Raw genomic sequence first — 17,170 nt, 5'->3', positions numbered from 1 at the left:
TACACTTCAATTTTTAACTGCTAAGCTTAAATTATCTAATTTACAGGGTTTACGGAAACAGACTCCCGACCCTACAAAGGTAGGGGTAAGGTCATCTTATCCTTTCCAGATCTTGCTCGTAAGATTTTACTGAGTATGTTGTTGTAAGGTTAAATTATGTAGTTTAGTGTAAACACTACATGCGCTTACAAGTGAGATGAGAAGTAAAGAAGCGATAAGTTAATTTTGACGATAGTTGTTTCTATAGTCATATGTCCTATCCTTTTACACCGAACTCTAAGCTAGCAATGCTTTTTAAGACTGAAGTAATCTAATCCCTTTAATCCAAAGTGTTGCCAAACACCAATTAAGTTGATTTAAAGACAAGTTTCACTTACCAAAACACCAATTATTCCACAAAACAAAATGAGCGACAGGCATTTACGTAGCTTATTTAATTGAACAAAAGACATTTACTAGAGCAAATTCTGAGTTTGGTAAGGATAGGTTTTATAAGTGAACTATAAAAAATCAAATATTTGATTTGCGTTCATGTTTCTTGATTTTCAAATAACAAAAAGAAATGAATTAGATATATTTTTCTAGTTCATAAGGACTAATTTGGATAATATATTGAGATAAATAATTTCAAATCAATATTGTATTACCTTTAGTTTAATTTGTTTCAATTATCCTATTTGCCCTGCTTTCGTTTTTATTATGCCAAAGGGAGAGAACATCTTTGCTTCCACAATTACCATAAAGGAAGAGGGAGCCAACACATACAAAGGAGTCTTACAGGGGGAGCTACAAGACCAATGAAATCCTATAGACAAGGGGAGCTACAAGACCAACGAAATCCTATAGACAAGGGGAGCTACAAGACCAACGAAATCCTACAGACAGGGGGAGCTACAAGACCAACAAAATCCTACATGAACATCAGGGAAGTTTCATTGTCTCTCAAATTACTTTATTGAAATTGTGAATTTTATTGTCATTATCAAAAAGGGGGAGATTGTTAACTCCTTAGCGTCTGTTGATTTTGATAAATGACACTTAAACATTCACTCATACTCTTCGCAGGCAAACACATCAACAAGAAAGGAAAAAAATAAAGAAGAAATAAAGATATGTCATGATCTCTAGAATCAATTAGAGATTCCAAAATCAATCAAGCAGATCATGATCAATCAGAGATTCCAGAAATCAATCAAGCAAATCATGATCAATAAGAGATTCCAGAAATCAATCAAGCAGATCATGATTGATATGACAAAACAGATCTCCAGCCGAGATTCAAGCAAGCTACCAAAGGAAGGAAGAATCAACAATCCAGCCAAGAATCAAGCAGATCGTCACCAAGAAGGAAGCAAAACAATTATGTCATGCAAATGAATATGACTTAGCAAATCGCCTCAATCAAGGGATCCCTCAACATCCTTGATTGAGATAAACTCCCTTGTGATTTCCTTACAAGAGCATCAACCTATCTATATATACCTACCTTAGTGTTAGTTGTGGAGTACGCACTTCACTTGAATTTATATTGTAATCTTCTTTTATCTTTCATAAAACTTTGTACACACTTGAGTGAACAATTGAAAAGAAAAGATAAAGAAAGATTTGAGTGTAGGTTATACAAGTAGAGGTTGTGTCAAAGAAGAAGATCTGATTTGCATATCAGACATGGCTCTCAATTGTAACATTTTGTAACACCTAAGTTCTCAACAAGCTCTTAAGGAAACCCTTGAAACTCAAGGGGACTGGACGTAGGCACCACACCGGTGTTCCGAACTAGTATAAAACTATTGGCGTCATTTACTTACTGCATTTATTATCTTTGTTTATTTTTATTACCAACTTGTAGGTGAGTCGACTGACCAATATAGGAAGGTGACTGAAGGAATTTTTAAATCACCCCCCTCTTAACTTTCAATTGGTATCAGAGCAGGTCTCACTAGTAAAGTGTTTAACCACACGTGAGCAAAGATCCAATGACACACTATCATATTCCTGGTGCTCTACTTCAAGATGGACATTCCTCAACTCGACCACCGTATTTTAACGGCCAACATTACTCCCACTGGAAAGATAGATTCAAAATCTTTGTCTCTTTAAATGATCATCAAGCATGGACTGTGATCAAGAAGGGTCCAAAGCCTATTCCTAGACTAATCGCAAAAAGATGGAACTGAGAAACCATTTGATCCTGAATCCTTCGATATCAAGGAGCAACAAAAGGTAGTTCAAACTAATGCTAGAGCTATAAGTTTGTTATATTGTGTAGTGAGTGGAGCTGAATATGACAAGATATCAACATATGAAACTGCAAAATAAATGTGGGACAAACTAAAGGTAGCTTATGAAGGAACCACCAAGGTAAAAGAAGCTCGGATCAGTTCACTAGTCAATGAATATGAATTATTCAAAATGACCGAAGATGAAAACGTAGAAGACATGTTCTCGAGATTTAGCAAAATTGTTTGTGAACTCAAATCTCTTGGAATGGTATACTCAAATGGGTTACAAGTTAGAAAACTCGTCAAAAGTCTTCCCAAAGCTTGGGAAACTAAAGCTGCTATTCTTGAAGATGGAGATCTGCAGAAAATGACGTACGATGAACTTTAAGGCAACCTGATGGCCTATAAGCAAAACCATATTAACAGGTACAACAAATATGATAAAAAGAAAATTGTGGCCTTTACTATTGAGACATTTGAAGTTAGAGAAGAAGGTGATGAATATCAAGACGAAGGAATGTCTCTCATAAATCGAGGAGTGAGACAAATGTTTAGACAAAGAAGACAAAGACCCCAATAGGATTTTAAGAATAATGAAAGGAATGATGATCGCTACTACTACTGTGGAAAACCAAGACATATCAAACAAAACTGTCCAGAACAGAGAAGGAGAAACAATCGAAGAAATGAAGATCCAAAAAGTCTCGAAGCCTGGGATCAAGGAGAAAAATCTAAAGATGATCATGATGAAACTGCCAACATATGTTTCATGGCACTAGGTGAAACAAGTGAGGTAAGATCTTTTAACTGTCCTAACTGTAATGACTTACAAGACTCTTTGGACATGGTTATTGATGAATTACAGAAAGTAATTGATGAATACAATAAGATTGCTCAAGAAAAGAAAGATAGGCAGATTCTTCTCGAAGCAAGTCAAATTGAAGTTGACTTACTAGAAGAAGAACTGGAAGAAGTAAAAATGCAGCTGAACAATATAAGAAAATCTCCAAGTCATAGCTCTGTCAGATCTAACAGAATTGCTTTCAACAGGAGAAGATCTCCTAATCAAAGTTCCAACATATCCAACAGTTCTATATCTAATTCTCCTTATCATTCTGCTGAAACTTCTGTTAATTTCTCTTATTATACGTGTGGTGAAATTGGTCACAAATCTTTTAACGGTAGGAAATTTTCTTCTGGAAAATGGATTTGGAGACCAAAAGTTTTTAATCCTAACCCTCAAGGACCCAAAAATACTTAGGTACCAAAAAGAAATTAATCTACTTGTTTTGCAGGAGCAGACCAAAAGAACCTACAAAAAGGGAATGTGGGTAATAGATAGTGGATGCTCCAGACATATGTGCGGAAAGAAAGAAAATTTCAAAACTCTTAACAAAAACGATGGAGGATATGCATGGATCAGAGACAATGCAAAAGGAGAAGTAGTAGGAGTTGGATCAATCACTCTTAGCTCATTATGTGATATGTCAAAAGTATCCCTGGTGGAGGGACTTAAACACAACCTGCTTAGCATCAGTCAACTATGTGATGTTGGATTCAAATTCTCATTAAATGCTACAACTTGCACTATCAGACATGTGACTAAGGATATCACAATTGTTGGAGATCATATTGATAATATCTACGTTGACTTGCCAACACTTACATGTCTAACTGCAGCATCAAATGAATCTTGGCTATGGCGTAGAAAACTTCATCACGCTAGCATGCATGCCTTTGAAAAATTGTCCAAACTTGAACTAGTCATTGGGCTTCCAAAGATAAAATTCGAAAAGGACCATATATGTGACGCTTGTCAGTTTGGTAAGCAAACTCATTCTTCGTTCAAGGTCATGGATACTTACAAAGAGAAGCATGATATTTTATTTCCACAGTTCACAGTGATCATGAAGGAGAATTTGAGAATAAAGCATTTGAGGAATTCTGTGATAAAAATGGATTCACCTAAAGATTCTCATCTCCTAGATCACCTCAGCATAACAAGTGGTAGAATGGAGAAATTGTTTGTTACAAGACACCACCAGAACCATGCTTCTTGATCGAAATCTCTCTGATCATTTCTGGGCTGAAGCAGTAAGTACTGCATGCCAAATTTTGAACAGATGCCTCATCGACTTGTTTTTACTCCATATGAGCTATGGAGAGTTTAGAATCCTAATATCAACTATTTTCACCCTTTCGGATGCAAATATTTCATTCACAACAATGGTAAGACAAATCTGAGTAAGCTTGATCCAAGAAGTGATGAAGGTATATTCTTTGGTGATGCACCTATCAATGGTGCATTTGTAGTTTTTAATAAAAGTACTTTAAGTGTTGAAGAATCTGTTCATGTTGTTTTTAATCATACTAACCCAAGGATGCATGAAGTAGAGTCTATAAATGATCAAACTACTCCTACATTGAACACTGAGAACCTCTCAAATACTTCTGATCAAATTACAATAGAGGAGTCGACTACTCCAAAATTGAAGTCAACTAGTCCAGAACCGAAGTCGACTAGCCCAATCGAAAGACATGCATGGAGATACAACGCTAGTTATCCAAATGACTTCATTATGGGTAAACCAACCGACTCAATACAGACCAAAGCTTCATTGAGAAAACAAACATCTGTTGCACTCGTGTCTCTACTTGAACCCAAACATATAAATGAGGCAATGAAAGGTGAATCTTGGAGACAAGCAATGAAAGAAGAACTTGACCAGTTTGAAAGAAACCAAGTATGGACTCTTACTGAAAGATCGAAAAATTGTTCCGTAATTGGAACCAAATGATTTTTTCCGAAATAAGCTAAATGAAGATGGAAAAGCCATTCGCAACAAAGCAAGACTGGTAGCTCAATGATACTCACAACAGGAAGGTATTGATTACGATGAAACTTTTGCTCCGGTAGCAAGGTTAGAATCCAAAAAGAAGGCTCCAAAGAAGCCGCATTCTAATGTTTCAGGATCCCTCTCTCTCGAGGACATGCAACTCTTCTGGGGAGTCGAGCATAAGAACAGTCTGTGCGGTCTTGAACTCTGCTATTTGCCTCTTCTATGCAAGCCTTTGTATTTTTCCAGACAATGGTGAGATGGAAACCCTGATTATGGAGAGTCGTATCATTATTAATGAACTGTTGTTTGAAGATGCTTTTGGTGCAAAATTCTTTGGTGTTGTTCCGTATATGAATGGAGTTTGGCCTAACTATTTTGAAGTCTCTCTGGAAGGTGCTAAGAGAGCCGTTGCTGAACCTGATTCTAACTTGTTTGTTGTTGGGCCTTTATCTTTGTGTTTTGAACATCACATATTGGCACATATCGTTGCCACCACTCTTATTCCCAGGAAAGGATCTTTGAATAGTATCTCTACTCGGGACGTGTTTGTTCCTTACTCCTACTAAAGAAATACCGTATCAATTGGGCATTGTGGTTCAAGGAATATATGCTGGAAAGTGCTGAAGACTCTAATGCCACTGCAAGTTTGCCATATGGGCTGCTCATCTCGCGTACCTTGGAGGATCGCCTCGCGGCTCTTTCTATGTTAACACTTGTTGTTATTAATACTACTTATGACTCTAATATCTTCTCTAGTATGGGGTATGTGCAGGTAGAAGACAAATGAGTGAAAAAAGAATCTGTAAAGGCTAGAGCTGAGTCCGTTAAAACCACAAAAATTTATGCAGAGTCGGCTGCCCTACTGTTACAGGACAATGAGGAACTCAAAACTCGCATCTTGGCTGTTGAACGTGGTTCGAAAACTCTTCACGATGTTGTTGAGAAAGTCTTTCGCTTACAAAAGGATACCGGCATTGACGTCAGTAAGTTACACATTGCTATGGCTGGTATTAAGAAGGAAGGAATCTCCACAGTCAACAAGTTGACTCTCTCAAGAGTGGAGTCAGCTCCTCCAACACCGACCTTGTTGTGACGGTTCAAACCTCCTATTCCAGTTTCTCCAAGATTGTGGAGCGCTCTTATAACTCTTTTTGTGGAATGGTCATCAATACCCTTAAATATTTTCTGGGTGATCACTAACTCCTAATCTTGGACTCTCGTTTGCTTTTTGTAGTTTTTATTATTTGGATTGCATATTGAGGACTCGTTATCCTCCTATCTACTACACTATTTTAATCTATTTTTTGTCATACTATTATCCTATTTGCCTTGCTTTCTTTTTGATTATGCCAAAGGGGGAGAACATCTTTGTTTCCACAAGGTCCATAAAGGCAGAGGGGAGCTAACATATATAGAGGAGTCTTACAGACAGGAGGACTACAAGACCAACGAAATCCTACAGATAGGGGGAGCTACTAGACCAACAAAATCCTATATGAACATCAGGGAAGTTTCATTGTCTCTCGGGTTACTTTATTGAAATTGTGAATTTTATTGTCATTATCAAAAAGGGGGAGATTGTTAACTCCTTAACGTCTATTGATTTTGATAAATGACACTTAAACATTAACTCATACTCTTCGCAGGCAAACACATCAACAAGAAAGTAAACCAATCATAAAGCATAAAGAAGAAATAACGATATGTCATAATCTCTAGAATCGATCACATATTCCAAAATAAAGATATGTCTTGATCTCTAGAATCAATCAAGCAGATCATGATCAATCAGAGATTCCAGAAATCAACCAAGCAAATCATGATCAATCAGAGATTCCAGAAATCAATCAAGCAGATCATGATTGATATGACAAAACAGATCTCCAGCCGAGATTCAAGCAAGCTACCAAAGGAAGGAAGAATCAACAATCCGGCCAAGAATCAAGCAGATCGTCACCAAGAAGGAAGCAAAGTAATTATGTCATATGCACATGGATATGACTTAGAAAATCGCCTCAATCAAGGAATCCCTCAATATCCTTGATTGAGATAAACTCCCTTGGGGTTTCCTTACAAGAGCATCAACCTATCTATATAAACCTCCCTTAGTGTTAGTTGTGGAGTACGCACATCACTTGAACTTATATTGTAATCTTCCTTTATCTTTCATAAAACTTTGTACACACTTGAGTGAATAATTGAAAAGAAAAGAGAAAGAATGATCTGAGTGTAGGTTATACAAGTAGAGGTTGTGTCAAAGGAGAAGATCTCTTTTGCATATTAGACAGGGCTCTCAATTATAACATTCTGTAACACCCAAGTTCTCAACAAGTTCGTAAGGAAACCTTGAGACCCAAGGGGACTGGACGTAGGCACCACACCGGTGTTTCGAACTAGTATAAACCTATTGGTGTTATTTATTTACTGCATTTATTATCTTTGTTTATCTATATTACTCACTTGCAGGTGAGTCGATCAATATAGGAAGTCGACTGAAGGAATTTTTATATCACCCTCTCTTAACTTTCAACTAATTTTTTTGATGATATGTTGGTTTAGAACTATAAAAGATATTGATTTATAATTGATGGTAAAGTTGATTTAGTTATATGTTACAATCCTATAATACATAAACCACAATTTAATCAAGTATATACCAACTTTTTAGTATCATCAAATTAATTTACATGGTGTACAATATGATTTAAACTTGGTGTCAAGTTCAAATTAATTTAATTCAATTTTATCATAATAATGAAGCATAAAAAATTATAACCAAATAAGTTTAAAAAATTAATGTATAACTTAATGATAAATTTAATTTTTGATTATATGTTTCAATCTACAATGGTGTAAAAATGATTTAAACCAAAAAAAAAAAAAATGAAGGAAGAAAAATAAAAAAAAAAACAAAGAAAATTTTTGTATAATGAAATGAAGTAAAAATTATAAAAAGAAATAAAAAGAAAAGAAAAGAAAGGATAAAGAAACGACTGAAGAGACAGAAAAAAAGGAGGAGGGAAAAAATTTTCAAAAATAAAAAAAGTGGAGAGAGAAAAAGAGATTGAAGAGGAGTATTTTAGGAAGAAGACTAAAAAGAGAGATCTTTTAAGATTAAAATACGTGTGTTTTTTTAATCTCTATATTATATTTGAGTATTTTTTTTAATATTTTATTTTGTTTTGTTTGGTAACAAATTTATTGTTATGTATGTGAAAAGTCAAACTACTGTTATGAAGGAGTAATTTGGGTGTTTAAATTGTATTGTTAGGTTTTTTTTATTTTTTCAGAGATTTTAGTTGCAAATTTTGAAAACACAAACAAAAGCCCTAATTGGTAACAACTTAAACATAGAACAATGGTAGAAGTTATATTTAGAGTCCGACGAGCGGCGAGACCCATCAGGACACCAATAGAGGCGAAAGGCTAACCTAGGTTCTACCATCATTCAAGTATTATGCTTTGATTATTGCTTTATTTTGTTGCGGCTCATCATGTATCTGTAATTATCTGATTGATATAGAGTTTATTTGATTAACTTGAGTGTATCAAGAGAGAGAGTGATCACTAAGGTTAACAAATACACTCAAGGGAAAAAACCTAAAGATACAACTTAAACACCTAAATAACCACTTTGTAATAATAGTTTTACTTTTCACCAACATAGCAATAGAACTTTACAAAACAGAACAAAATAAAAAAATAATAATTGGTAAATACAAAACAAGAAACACACGATTCATTATTTAATTAGATTTTAATTCCTTAATTTCCTCTGTCCTGTTGGAAATCAACATTCTGTCAATTCTAATTCAGCACGACAAAAGATGGGATGTGTAACACCTCGGTCTGAGAAAGAGCTAAATTTTGAAAGAGCTAAATCAGAAAGAGCTAAATTGAGATTTGTGCAAGCTACTCTTCAATTGTGAGTTTTGGGTCAACTTCAAACGATCATAACTTTCAGCACAAAATGAGTTAGGTGGGCCATAAAATATCAAATCGAAGGTTGTTAAGTCCTCTTTCCAATGCTCCTGAGTTTGCTAAATTTTGAGTTCGGATGAAGGATATAAGCCTTTTTGAGTGCAGCGTGTCTAGTTAAGAAAATTCATCCGTTTTAAGGAGGGTATATTGGCCTTTTCCCTAACCCACTAGGACTACACGCTTTGTTCACCCTTTTAGGATCCTAAACTGATTGGAATCAATTTTAGTCATTCCAAAAGAGCTTAGGGTTTTGTTGAGAGTAGTTCAAGAGGAGAAAAAGAAGAGCGTTCAAGATTCTTGCAAGCTTTGAGGATTTTCGCCTAGAACTTGATTCTTTCGAGGTATGTAAGTTTTCATAGTGATGGGTTTGTTCACCCTCACACCAATCATGAGTTTCCTTTATGAATTCGTTCATGATATTGAGCATATTGAGAATCTTGTTGAGTTCTTGAGGTTTTGTTGCTTCATTCTTGAATATGGGTCTTGTTGAGTTCTTGATGTGAGAGTTTTGCGAATAAGTGATGTTCTTGATGAAATTCGAGTGTTATTTTTATAATTTATTGGGTTTATGAATCCAAATGAGTTTGGGATGAAATAATTCAATTCTAGATGAGTTAGGCCTTAAATTGAAGTAGGAAAATTCATCAAAAAAATCTGGGTAGAAGGCTGGGGCACCGCTCCAGCATAGTGCCCAAACTATTGTTTAGTAGTTTGGGGCCTGGCGCACCGTGCTACTCAATGCGCCCCAAATCATCTTCATTAGTTTTGGGGCTGGCGCCTTACGCCACTCAGTGCGCCAGGTCCTTTACCCTTTCGACCTTCTTTTCATGTGTGTTTCCTTGAAGCGTACTTATGTTCTCTTCTTGATATCCACACTTAAAATCTTCATTAATTCTTGAGAGATCATGCATATCCTAATAATAACCCTTGAGTTCACATTCCAAATTCAAGGTAAAGTTAAGAGGAAAGTTTGAGCAATTCCTTTTGAGTCACTTTTGAGAAGTCTTTTACAATTACTTATAACTTGTTTTAAGACTTGATTAAATGAGTATGAGAATGAGAAGAGTTGAGTGCATATTTCAAAATGAGTACGAGGGGACTAAGTGTCATGCCCCGAGGCTACCCACTTAACGTAAACACGGGACCTAGGATCACAAGTGACCCCAAGCTAACCCTGAGCTGACATATCATAAGCAGACTGAATATTTCTATAACAATTAAAACTGATGCGGAAGCTAAATCATGTTAAAACTAAATAGTGGGGAATACCCAAACTAATCTGAATACATAAGATACTTATGAGTTCAATAACAAATGAAAGAGTAAACTCAATTCTAAAGCTGAAGCTAAACTATGTCTGAAAAAGAAGCCTCTAGTGACTAAAGCTGCTGGGACATGCCCCAGCTAACTCTCGCAAATACTGAGAACTAAAAAAGACTAAATATAGAAACATGTCTATTGTCCTCGAAATATGAGGACTCACCACTAAAGCTGCTGAACTGGAGATCGGGAGTCGATCTATGCGTGATCTGGATGTTGAGTACCTGAACCTACATCATGAAAGGATGTAGCGCAAAGTATGCGTTAGTATTTGGAATGTACTGAGCATGCATGATAGGATAAAGTTGAACAACATACTAAGCAATAATATATTATGAACATGCTGGAGAATACTGAAAACATACTAAGATGAACTGAATTGAATGGAAAGACATAACATGCTAAAGCTGATTACCGAAGTACAACTGAAAGCCTGGTCAAATGTATTAAAGTCTGACTGTGGGAGCTACTAATAACCGACATAAAATTGCGTGAGCTAAATGTGGATTCCGATGTATATGCCCCAACGAGAGGACCCAATATAGTTTGCCAAGGGTATAAAGTCATGATTGGCGTGATCTCTAAGTATGATGCCCATATAGGGGACTTATAAACCTACGGGGAACGTAGTTCTGGGACTATACAGGTACGCTGAACCCTAGTCCACTCGGTCTAAGCCTACTCCAAACTAGAAATGTGAATAAACAACATAACTGAATTATACTGGATAACTCAATATTCTGACATGCTAACTGAGAATGCAACATTTTAGTACTGGTAACGAAACATTCGAAATATTAGGCATGTATATCTGTTTATCTGACCTAGCTAGTGTAATTCATGAACTAAACGAATCTACACCACTAGGGTCCTAACTTTCAGGCAAAAAGCTAGGCACAATGTCACGAAAACATGATAATATGATTTGGATACAACAGCTAAATCGCAACAGTTTATCCAAAGTTCTAGAAACCCTAGGTCTATACAATACATAGGGAATCAAGATTCTGACTGAATTCTAGGGACCTAGTGGAATAAAGGAATCAACTAGTGAAATCCCACATACTTGGTGATGAATTTCACGGAGAAATCTTTTGATTTCGGGGAAAGAACTGAAGGAAACTGGTTGCATTCTTGGAGAGGGTAGCTCGACTTTTCTCTCTTGTTTTGCTCTAAGATCGATGAATTTTTGGTGAATGATTGATTATGGTAGGTTCTGATTAAGTTACTAGGCTTAAAATGACCAAAACTACGTTGTTTAGGTGTCCAACGCATAGGGAAAAAGACCAAACGACCCCTGACTTAAAATCTGGCGAGGTTGACCACGGGACATATGACAAACCGTCAAAGGGACCACAGACCGTCAAGTGGGTCGTGGTCCTTGGTCCAGTGGCTACTGGTTCTAGGTGGTCCAACCATGAGCCCTACCACGGCCCGTGTGAAGGACCACGGACCGTGAAGGTCTCTGTGGTTCCTCACTTGGGCCAGGGTCTGGTGGCTCAGGATGACGGATACCACCACAGATCGTCATCAAGACCACGTACCGTGAAGGGCTCCGTGGTCTGACATCTGGGCTTGGTGAGTTCTGCGTGGTTCCTACGAGCCCTCCCACGGGTGGTGAGATGGTCCATGGCCCGTGAAGGGATCCCTGGTCCACCTCTGCTGGAAAAGTGTGAACCACGGGCAGGTCGACAAACCGTGGTCCCTCTCACGGTCCATGAACCCTATCGTTGTTCACTATTTCTGGTATTTTTCTGCTGCACAGTCTAAGCCTGATTTCCGAGGTGTTACACTAAGTATTCCCAAATATGTAACTTTTACATTTTAAATGAGAAGAGACATTGATTTCTAAATGAGTTCATAAGGAGTTTTGAGCATTATATCTTGTAAGAGAACCCTTGAGTAATTATATCAAATTGAGGAGAAGTTATGTTTTTAAACATATGAGCATGAGTTATATATTATTGAGAGTAGTATTGAACACCGATATAGGGATGAGTTCTGACAACTCAAAATTCTCATAAACCATGTATGCCAACATGGGTAAAGGATCATACTTTTTAGATTATTCCTTATTGCTTTTAAGCATAACTTAGTGGATCCACTTAGTTGAGGATGTCTTATACTCTGGCAAGGTATTGGACAGTTCTGGTAGCGTGGGCGAGACGCTGTATCATCACATAGCTCATAGTGATGGTTGTCGGTTAGATAATCTCCCAATTAAGAGCAAATAGTTTATATATATTGCATCCTTATTGTTGCTTTTACATTGAGTTGAGTATCTTGAGTTGATTTGAGTTGAGGTGAGTATGGTTTCCTTTTTATCAGTTCGAGCTTATGTCTATGCTTTAGAGTTCCCCTTTCATGCTCGTACATTCAATGTACTGATGTCATTTGGCCGATGCATGATGCAGATATAGGTATTTAAGGCCATCAACAGGCGCTCCGTTGATACCACTTGCAGTTCCATATTTGCATGGTGAGCCTCCTTGCTTCCGGAGGATTCCCTATTTACCTTTCAGTCTTGTTAAGATGTTGTGGGTCTTGTTCCGACGTCTATCATAGTATTTAGAGGTTTCCTAGACAGTAAAGTTTTGAGGAGTCCTTTCCATTTCCATTGTTAATGTTTAAGACTTGAGTTGCCTTCTTTGGCTAGTTGAATATTTTCATACATTTCTGAGTTTATTTATTTTTAAGACAGATCAGTAAATCTTCACTTTTGAGTTCATATATTGTTGAGTAAGTCTTCCTCTGAGTATTGAGTCAGACCAAGGTTTCGCATGGGGACTAGCAATGGTTTCTTGAGTGCCGGTCACGTCCATAGTATAGGCTCGTTACGTGACAGGATGTAAGAGGTATGTATCGTTATATAAAATTACTTTCAATATTTTTTTTGATTATATAACTCGTTTTTACAAAAAAAATACATTCATTTTAGTGGCTGAAAACACTCTTATAAATATTTTTCATTTTCATTATATCATCATCATTATATATAAGTGGTGGTACCTTTGGACGACGAAGGTTATTCTTGTAATTTTACTTTTCTAATCATTTTAATGCTCTCTAGTTATCAGTCTTTTTTGATTTCCATGTGGTCTTTGATCCAGTCAAATAAACACATGTCCCACCTCCACACTTTCTGGGGACTTTGAATTAAATGTGACATTAATGTGTCAAAATAAAGGGGCGGTGACATAAGTCTTAATTATTGAGTGTATGTGACAATTATGTGATTAAGTATTAAGGATTGTGGAGTTGCCCTCAAGTTTATAAGTTGACAGTTTGGTCCATTGAATAAAATGAGTGGTAAAAGGGTAAATGACTAAAACCTAATTTAACCAATTTTGGTGGGAACCAAAACTGGAGGGAAGCCACCAACGAGCAATACCAAAAGGGGAAATAAAAGATATCTTCTTCTTCTTCTTCTTCACCAACGAGCTATACCAAAAGGGGAAATAAAAGATATCATCATCATCTTCTTCTTCTTCTTCTTCTTCTTCTTCTTTTTCTTCTTCTTCAGATTTAGCTAATCTAATCAATTGGAATTACTTCATAAGTAATTGGGTTCATGCACCATTGTTTTGGTAAGTAAAATTAACAGTTCTTTGAAATCATTCATCATCATCTGGGTACCTGTAATTTTTTCAAAAATTTGCATTCGTGTTTCCAACAGATGGCTATTTATATTGCAACAGTTGTCTATTGGAACAAATTATAGTCTTATGTAGCAACATAAATGTTATTTCAATTGCAACAAAATAGACATATGTTGCAACATATAACTTACACAAGCTACAACATATAACTTACACATGTAGCAACATATGACTTTCATGTCGCAACAGAAAAGCCATATGTTGCAACATATAACTTACACATTTTGTCACAACATGTGATTTATGTTTCACAACAGAATAGTTATATGTAGCAATATATGACTTACATTTCTCAACAGAATAACCATATGTTGCGACATATATAACTTACACATGTTGGCACATGCGATTTATTTGACACAACACAACAGCTATATGTAGCAACTTATGACTTACATCTCGCCACATAATGGTCATATGTTGCAACATATGACTTACACATTTCTTCATTAGTACTAATTATTTTTTTAATTAATTTCTTCAGGTACAATAAATAGAGGGATTATTTGTAGGTATTGATTGTCGTGGTGAATGGGTCGAGAAGAAAAATCGATACTTTGGCGTTGGAAGGATGGTAAGAAACGGGGAGGGTCGGTAGGGATGACTGTCGAAAGAAATATTTTGTATGATGATTTTGTGAATTTAGTCATCCAAAAATATAGATTCAATTGTCAACCGAAAGATCTTGTCATGAGTTGCATTCCCAGTTTTTTCATAATGAGAAGGTCTTACCTTTTAAAATAACGAATCATCCTAGTTTGCTTGTTTATTTGGGAGGAGCAGAGAGACCTCCCATATTAAGAGTCTACGTGGATGAAAATCTTATTGAGAAGGATCATAATCTAGAAGAAGACCAACAAGATATGTTAAATGATAAATTTGATGATGTGGACATGAATAATCACGATGATGAAATTGGAAAAGATGAAGTGCCAGACTTTGAGAGAAACAATCCTCCTACATCTATTGTTGGCAGCAATATTCCATGTTCTTCTCAATCATCACATGTGAATAATGTTCGAGATGATGAAGCCGGTTTTTATAAGATAATGACATTCAAGAACAAGAAAGAACTGACAAATTCATTGAAAATTGCTTGCTTGAAAAAAGAATTTAGACTGAAAAAGGTGATCAATTCTCGTAATGTGTTTTCTTTTAAATGTTCATATACAGAGTGCAATTGGTGGCTGAGGGTTGTGAAATTTACAAGTAGTGGCGAGTTTTTCATTAAAATCTATGAACAGTACCATACGTGTGGTTCAGAGCATCTTACAAGCCATAATCCCCATGCCACGACAAAAGTCATAGGTAAGTACTTTGAAAATAGGTTTCCCAATGGTAAAGGCCCATCCACAAGAGACATGTCAAATCAACTCCGCACAAAATTAGGTTGTAAGGTAAGCTATTGGAAGATTTATAAGGGCATGGAGCATGCTAAGTCTTCGGTTAGGGGAACACATGAGCACATGTATGTAGTGCTTAATGCGTACCTTTATATGCTTGAAGTTGCAAATCCAAGAAGCAAGACGTCATTGTCGCTCGATGAAAATGGGAGGTTCAAGTACTTCTTTGTATCATATGCTGCTTGGATAACTGGTTTTCAAGAAATGAGAAAACTAATAGCCGTTGATGGGATATTCCTGAGGAGCAAATATGAAAGAGTTTTGCTATCGGCGGTGGCACAAGATGCTGAGAATCATATATTTCTAGTGGCTATCTATGTCGTGGACAAGGAATGTGATGCCTCATATGAATATTTTTCCAAAATATGACAAGCTTTGTAGATAATATTGATAAGTTGTGCATTATTTCTGATAGGCATCCAAGTATTCCAAAGATGGTTTCGACTATCTACCCTGCATCTCATTATGGTTGTTGCATGAGACACCTTAAGGAAAATATTCGAAATAACTTTCACAATTCAAAGGCAGTGTCCCATTTTTATAAAGCAGCAAAGGCGTACAATAGATGTGAGTGCAATGACCACTTCAATCAAATAAGAGATTTGGTACCAAAGGCGACTGAAACTCTTGAACGTATTGGATTCCACATATGGAGCAGAGGATTTTGCCCGGGAAATAGGTACATTATTGTCTATACCATCTCGTTTGAGTGTATTGTAATTTTATGTGTTTTGGTTGATTTTTATTTTTTGTTTTGTAGATATAACACTATGACGTCAAACATCGCGGAGTCGGTGAATGCTATGTTTGATGTTGAAAGAGAATTTCCCATTGTCGCTCTATTTGATGAAATAAACAGGAGATTTGCACTTTTATTTCACCAGAGGCGTATGGAGCTGGTGAACTCTGCAAATAAATTTGTTCCCTTAAAGTATGTCAACGCGGGCACCAAGTTGTTGGCTCATCAAATCGCTAACTACAAGTTCAGTGTCACTGGTCATGGTGATGTTGCTACGGTGGATCTACAAAGAAGAATTTGTACCTGTAGAATTTTTTACTTGGACAAAATACCTTGTCCACATGCCATGACATCGCTTCGATCCTAATATGGTGCCGATTTTGGAAATAAGATTTATGAGTACTCCTCTCCATATTATTCAGTGGAAAAATACATAATGGCATATTGTGAGAAAATTCACCAGGTGCCACCTGATGATTCTTGGATTGTCCCTTTGGATATCATAGAGAGAAATATCTCCTCCATATGTTGATCCAAGCAAACCTGGAAGAAGGAGATATAAGAGATGCCGTGGAGTTGGTGAATCATTTCCAACAAGAAAAAATAAGTGTTCCGTATGTAGGGACTTTGGTCACAAAAGAACTACATGCCCAAATCGAAATACTCTATAAGTGTTGTTGAATTTTAATGAATGTTCTTTTTTATTTGAGGATGATGCTCCCTATCTTCTTATCTTAATTTGAATCAACTTATGTTATGTTATTTATATAAAATGTGTGATTTATTTTGAACTGATGCATCTGTTACAACATATGCCAATTATGTGTTGCTACTTACAATAAAATATTGCATCTGTCCCAACATATAACAATTATGTGTTAGATTTACAATAGAATATTTCATATGTTCCAACATATGTCAATTATGTGTTACAAGTACAATAGAAAACACATTTGTTCCAACATATGTCTAATAAATAATTACGTATAAGGTGTGTGAGCAATCA

General features: G+C 36.2%; 1 protein-coding gene across 1 annotated transcript; it reads left to right on the top strand.

The window, feature by feature from the left end:
- The first annotated feature begins 14,885 nt into the window (after positions 1 to 14,885).
- Positions 14,886 to 15,794, top strand: LOC125858911 (uncharacterized). The gene has a single exon (XM_049538681.1). It carries the CDS (start codon positions 14,886 to 14,888, stop codon positions 15,792 to 15,794), a length of 909 nt encoding a protein of 302 aa, XP_049394638.1.
- Positions 15,795 to 17,170: the final 1,376 nt, after the last annotated feature.

The sequence above is a fragment of the Solanum stenotomum genome, chromosome 3 (genome assembly GCF_019186545.1).
Source record: "Solanum stenotomum isolate F172 chromosome 3, ASM1918654v1, whole genome shotgun sequence".
Taxonomy (NCBI): domain Eukaryota; kingdom Viridiplantae; phylum Streptophyta; class Magnoliopsida; order Solanales; family Solanaceae; genus Solanum; species Solanum stenotomum.
Note: the sequence above shows the minus strand (reverse complement) of the source record. Positions and strands in the feature narration are given on the sequence as shown.